The sequence below is a fragment of the Sparus aurata genome, chromosome 21 (genome assembly GCF_900880675.1).
Source record: "Sparus aurata chromosome 21, fSpaAur1.1, whole genome shotgun sequence".
Taxonomy (NCBI): Eukaryota; Metazoa; Chordata; class Actinopteri; order Spariformes; family Sparidae; genus Sparus; species Sparus aurata.
The window spans coordinates 14,325,141-14,331,952 of NC_044207.1; the positions used below are offsets into that span (position 1 = coordinate 14,325,141).

A 6,812-nucleotide genomic window follows, 5' to 3' on the forward strand; every position below is an offset into this window, starting at 1 on the left:
CAGCCGCGCTTTAAACAGTCGGGTGGGGGTGTAACCGTAAAACCGGTCCCTCCATCAGGAAACTCGGATAGCTCGAGTTAATTTAACACGGAACAACCTGCCGATTGTCTCTGCCTCACGTTTCATCATGTTCTCCATGTCCGAGTATGTGTCCGGGTGAGTACATGAGTAATTACTATCATTATTTCAAGGGATATCTGCGATTTAAAACATGTTATGTGCTCATATTTTACCGTAATATTCCAAAATATGCCTTGATGTTGCCCTTAAATCATCACCGGGTTCCCATCGCTCATTTCCACAAGGTGGTGACATGTGGAGGCTGTAAATGTGACTACATTTGCCTAAAACCCCCCGGAGAATCAGAAACTCTCGGGCTATGTAATTAAAGCGATTAATTAAAAAAAAAAAAAAAGAAGAAGAAGAAAAAGAAAAAAAAACGAGATGCTGAGGATGCTGCCTCATTTTACTTCCTTGTCATGGACCACGGAGAAGCTCCAGGTGGTGTTGCTTGAAGGGAAAACGTGTTTTTTTTCTCTAGTAAGCGTTTATAACAGGAAAACGCGCGAACAGCCCCGAGTTGTCGGGAGGAAAAAACCCGTCCGGCCCATGAGTCCCGCCGTGACGCCATTCCTACAAACCCACCGGCCTCTGAGTCATAGAGGAAGCCGAGTTATTCCGCCTGAACACAAACGGAGACTGTATTTAGTCATTCAGTGACTGACTGACTGACTGACTGTGTTTGTTTGGCCTCTGCTGCCGCTGCTGTCGCTGCTGTGAGCTTTCATTTGCCTCATAACTACAAAGTGACCCAACAAGCGATCAGCAGCATGGAGCCGGTTCCTCACTCCGCGGTGGAGTTTGTCACACAGCTGGCTGCCACAATATTAGACTACCGGCCAAGAAACTCTCGCTTTATTAGCAGGGAAGTGAGATTGACTCATGCCGACACTGTGCTTCCTGACATAGTGCAAAGTGATGAGAATGTAATGATGATAAAATTAAATGAGGTAATGGGTAAAACTTAGATGCACTATGTCGTTTTGGAGAAGACATAAATAAAGAGAAAGAAAACCGAGTAAACAGAATAAAGATATGGACAGCAGGGATGAGGTGCATGTGTATATATATATCCGTCTATACATGTATGTACACGAGATCATGCAAAGACAGTGAGTGTAAACATAGAAGGTATAAAAGCAGCAATAAAGTGATATAGGTCTACTGATTGACTGATGACAGTGTAGCAGCAGTAAAGTGCATGATGTACATAGAGCTGATATAAAGTAGGCAGCTACGTACTTTAAAGGGTCCGTGTCAGGCTAATATATAAGCCAGTAGTTTCAGGAACAAACTATATAATGGAGTTTCCATGATAATGTTTTCATGACTGAATAAACAAACTTACCTTAAAAGGACAACACAGCTTTATACTGTTTTACTTCATTTACATGTGACGGACCCTGCCACCTTTCTAGCCTCGGACAGTGTTCTGGGACCTTATTTTCCTCTGAGAACAGCTTGTTTATTCGGTAATTGGAAAAATAAATATTCTGAGTTTCTTTTATTACCTCATTATTTTTGTAAATATTAAAATTCGGACTTTGAATTTATTCAAAACTACACAGTGCCCCTTTAATCTATTCGAAATTCAATTTATGCTCTGCAATCTTTCCAAATACCATTCGGCTACTGCAGAGGTACCCACTAGAGTACAAGTACTGCTGGTTGGGAATCTCTGCTGTATTTAAAGGGTTGAGTTAAAGTTAAGAAAGAAAGAGATAGAGGGTGTGTTTGTTTGTGTGTGTTAAGATGTGTAAAGGTCCCGGCGTTTCATCATCTGATCATGACGCACTGTTTTCACAATAAGGCCACTCAAACCTTTAAACTCCAGAAGCACAACAGGATATTCTGCGTAAGGTGACTCGTGTGTTCATGTAAATATTACTCAAAGCCAGGAAAGATATTCATTTCAGCTCAGTGACTGTACAGGAAGTCCCCACCTGCCTAAATCCCTCTGGTGAATCAGATGTTCCTTTTATTTTCTGGTAATTGAATGCAGCATGACCAGTCTCAGTCCATCTTGAGGAGAGTCTAGTACATACAGGATTGATGTTTGTTTTTATGACTCTCTCTCAGTGACAGCTATGAGGAGTGTCGGGCCACAGCCGATTGGCTGCTGTCCAGCACGCAGGTGCGGCCCACTGTGGGAATCGTGTGTGGTTCAGGTCTTGGAGGGCTGGCTGAGATGCTCAAGGACCCTCAAGTGTTCAAATACAGTGACATTCCCAACTTCCCCCGGAGCACAGGTATGCACAAGCAACAGCTGGTTATGTTACTGTTTGAGCCTGTTTTGGGCTCTAATTAAATGAACTGTGTGTGTGTTTTGCAGTGCATGGTCATGCTGGCCAGCTGGTGTTTGGAACACTAAAAGGGAAGCCGTGTGTTTGCATGCAGGGCAGGTTTCACCTGTACGAAGGTTACCCCATCCAGAAGGTGAGTAGAGGTTAACAACAGCACCATTTCGTATTCAGCATGGGATGATATGACATTTCATGTTACAATAATCTTGTCTGACATAATTGTGATACCATCCCAGTATTTATCAACATATTCTTAAAACTCTTGAAACTGCACTAAAACATACTGGAAAAACTTTAACCAGACATGTAGTTAGGAAATCAATACTATTATTGCATCACTGATAGGAAGAATTTTAAATACCTATTATCATTAATCAAAAGTTATTCCTGCACAAGTAAAATATAAATGAGGTGGTTTGCAAAGTTTCTCTATCTTCAGGCCCTGAGACGGTTTTGATCACATGAGAGGAATTGCCTTGAAATGTAGCGTTTGATAAAAAAAATTCCTCAGAGCTGCCAACGTCCAGAAACATTGTCCTTGTTCCCCAGACTAATGCTGAGACCTCACAGTGCACACTTCTCGTTTCATAAGACAGTCATTTCCATGAAAACTGCCAACAGAGAGCTCTGTGAAGTAACTGGGACACAGCTGTTGAGTGTTTGAAATGTAAAGCTGAGATTTCAGATACAAAGCTCCCAAAACAAATAAAACCTAGACTGGCAGTAAGTGTGTTTTGGGGGGACAAACCCTTTAAGCTTTGTTGATAATCTACTGTAGACTTGAGTGAATTCATCTGGTGTCTGGTCACAGTCTGAACAGATGGAGATTTATCAGGGTTTGTTCCCCCACTCAGTTATTCTTGTTCAGTGAAATAACCTCAGGCAGATTATCTAATGAGTAAACCTCGAAATATTTTTTAGGTCTTAAGTGTTATATTACTGTCAATCATATCACAACCTTGTGCAAGCGTTTGACATCACCTCGTGTTCTGTAGATCACGCTGCCCATGCGTGTCTTCAAGCTGATGGGCGTGGAGACGATGATCCTGACCAACGCAGCTGGAGGCCTCAACCAGGACTACAAAGTGGGAGACGTGATGATCATCAAGGACCACATCAACATGCCGGGCTTCGCTGGAATCAACCCGCTGGCTGGACCTAACGATGACAGGTAGGCAGAGGAGAGGGAGGGCTGCTGCTGATATTGTCTCTGTTTGAAAGCTGGATATGGTTCATATTTTACTGTTCTTTCTTACAAACTGGCCCGACAGATTTCAAAGTTTAAATTTTCTTAAATTAGTTTGACATCAGCTCAAAGAGGCCAAGTCAATTTTTGGGGGGAATTTACCCTCCAGGGATCAATGAAGTGTTTTTCTAGCAGTTTCAAGAAGGCAGTCGCTTCTTGTTCTCTGATCAAATGACTCAGCTGAATCCACATTGCCCTTCTCACCAATCGTACTTTTTTCTGTATTTTGGTGCATTTTTCTCGACTCCTACACAAAACTGCCACACATCAGCAACAGTAAGCTGATGCGAGTGTCCACAAAAGCACTTATTGTTCTCGATGGCTGCAGCGTAGAGGCCACCAAAACACATCAACGCAACTTCTTAGCTTTAGAGCAGAGCTGTGTGTAATATCAGAGCATCAGTGTCGAAACACAGGTGACTGTGATGGTTTTGTCTTTCTCATGAAAACGTTGTCAACATTAACCAATCTCAGAAACTTTGTGTCTTGCTTCAACAGTAATTGAGTCATTTGGGGGAATTTCAGTAGCACGTAGGTTCCAACAGTTGGCTAAACTTGACTCAACACCCTCCTCCACCCTCTAGGTTTGGTGTCCGCTTCCCCTGCATGTCTGACGCCTACGACCGCGAGCTGCGGCAGCTGGCCCTTGATGTGGCGTCTAATCTGGGCTACAACGACTTCCTGCGGGAGGGAGTGTACTGCGTCCTGGGAGGCCCGTCGTTCGAAACCATCGCAGAGTGTCGCATGCTGCACAGTCTTGGTGCCGATGCTGTTGGTGAGTCCCACGCACACATTAGAACTTGTGACATTCCCTCGACCCCAACCAGATTTATGTCCCATTGAAAACCAGTGAAGAAGGTCATTTAAAATCTTTTACTTTGTTTTTATATGAAATCAAATCTCAAATAACTTAAAATAACTCTCCAAAGTCCATTATCAGTGACTTTTCTTTTGAAAAACAAATGAAACAAACTGTTATTCAATTGTGTTTCAATCAGCTAAGGAGCTTCTCAAAGATCTGGTTGTTTCTCTGTGAACAACTTTAAATTATTATCATTATAACTTGCACAACTACCACAACCACACATCTAAGCCTGATCTTTACCTGAACCTTTACATAACTTTAACCCTTTTCCTGTATCAAGACTTTAAAAAATGCCCTTAATCTCAAGGTTAACATCCAGGTCATCACAAGACTGAAGTTCCAGAGCACAAGTACACAAACACGGTCACACGACAGTCAGAAAGGAGTGAGTCACAGGACAAGTCATTCAAAACCTCACTGTTGAGGAATTTGAACGTTTTTATAGTACCTATGTTGTCATAAAAATTAATAAGGAAATGCATCACACCAAACACTACTCATACCAGCAAATGACAGTCAGTCGGGCCTTTACTCTGTATTTATGAACAGACTCCCACTTTAATCGTAACTTCTACTTTCAAGTAATGAATTTGTGAAAGGAGTCAGAGAAGGGAACACAGTGCCTGCTTCTAGCTTCTCCAGTGAATTCACATTTAATCACACTGTTGCAGCAACTTAACCGAACATTACCATAAAGTAGTTCTGCTTATGGATTTGTAATATTGTCCATTATGTCCTCATATACCCGGAACTACTTAAGGGATGGCTGCCTTGACGTAGGCTATTTTTATAATCGATTAATATTTTCTGGCACTTCCCTCCTCTATGACAGTAAACCGAATATCTCTTGAGGTTGTGGATTAAAAGACATTTGATGATGTTATCTTGTGCTTTGGCAAACACTGGTGTACATTTTTCACCATTTTATCACATTTTTTAGACCGAACAACTTATCGATTATTCTAGAAAGTAATAGATTAATTGGCAATACAAAATACTTGTTTGCTGCAGCCCTTCATAGGCAGTATGGTTTGCTGGCTGGTGGCTAACAAAGTTCTGTTTAAAAGAGTGGGTAGGTAAATTTACAAATTTCTCAAGTTTTATGTGAGAAGTTACAGGTACACCAACAAGTTCCACGATGTTTGAAAGGAAGTTTAGACGAGTTGACAAATCTAAAATCAAGAAAACACGACATGACTAACATTTGAACAGCTTGCAGTCAGATATAGTAGTCAGTGTAACTTCTCACCTCTTCTTTGTCCTCACTGCAGGGATGAGCACTGTCCACGAGGTCATCGTCGCCCGTCACGCTGGGATGCGTTGCTTCGCCCTGTCGCTGATCAGCAACCGGTCGGTGATGGACTACGACAGCCAGGAGAAGGCCAACCACGAAGAAGTCCTGGAGACGGGCAGGCTGAGGGCAGAGCAGCTGGAGAAGCTGGTGTCCACCATGGTGGCTCGAATGGAGCACAACAACAACACGTACTGATCATGAGACTGACGCTGCTGTACCTGTTCTCAGGTCGGCTGTCGATCTGCTTTATGGAGAAGATTTTTAAAAATGCATCCAAGAACGCTAAAAGGCTGTAGTTTTAAACCACCTGGACAGGTTTACTACTCAAAGAAATAGTTTAATTAGCTCATCTTCGTTTTTGTAATCACCATCAACCGTTACTTTGAGTCTTAATATCCTGGAAACTCTTTTTATACACTCCTCTATCAGCAGCGTTTACATTTTAAGGTGTATAAATGAATGATGTCACTGTTCTGTAGTGCAGAAGTTCAAATCCCTGCTGTAATAATACTGTACTGTATTGAGACAAGTAGTGTTTCAGTGAAACAGCATTGTATTTTCTAACTTAAGAACTTTTTAACTTAACATAAAATATTAATATTTATTGTTGTAGCACTTTTACATTCCCTGATGTCAGTTAACAAGCAATAAGAATACAGTCATATTCAAAAAAAATGTAGAGGACCAACTCCACATGCAGGTCTTCATCGGATCATGGGCAAAAGAAAGAAATATTCGTTTCATGTCGTGTAAAAGATGTGCAAAATGTTCTGATATATTTATACTGAATGTATTTAAGTAGTGTTTTGTTTTTTTATTTGCTTTCATAGTACATATAGTGTTTGATGAATAGAGTTGAATAAAGGGATTATATGCTGCACGAGACAGTTGCCAAAGTACTAAGATTTTATCAAAAAATCTTTCCATGTCTTATCACTGTATTAACATACCGGGTTTATAGATGTCTGGGCTTTTAGAGGTACTTGACTAAAACATGTTCAAACTGTGCATCTACTTTTACAATAAAATGGCTCAACTTGAAAA

General features: G+C 41.2%; 1 protein-coding gene across 1 annotated transcript; it reads left to right on the top strand.

Moving 5' to 3' along the window:
- pnp5b (purine nucleoside phosphorylase 5b) lies at window positions 1–6,812 on the top strand. The gene is made up of 6 exons (XM_030402963.1): window positions 1–156; window positions 2,140–2,309; window positions 2,393–2,496; window positions 3,359–3,534; window positions 4,194–4,384; window positions 5,746–6,812. The coding sequence occupies exons 1-6, from the start codon at window positions 128–130 to the stop codon at window positions 5,961–5,963; spliced, it is 888 nt and encodes a 295-aa protein (XP_030258823.1). The 5' UTR covers window positions 1–127; the 3' UTR covers window positions 5,964–6,812.

Bases quoted from the DNA above. Each gene is read 5' to 3' on its own strand.
- pnp5b (XM_030402963.1), top strand. From the start codon at position 128: ATGTTCTCCATGTCCGAGTATGTGTCCGG. The intron at 3,535-4,193 runs GTAGGCAGAGGA...TCCACCCTCTAG, and splicing joins GCTGGACCTAACGATGACAG to GTTTGGTGTCCGCTTCCCCT. The intron at 4,385-5,745 runs GTGAGTCCCACG...TCCTCACTGCAG, and splicing joins TCTTGGTGCCGATGCTGTTG to GGATGAGCACTGTCCACGAG.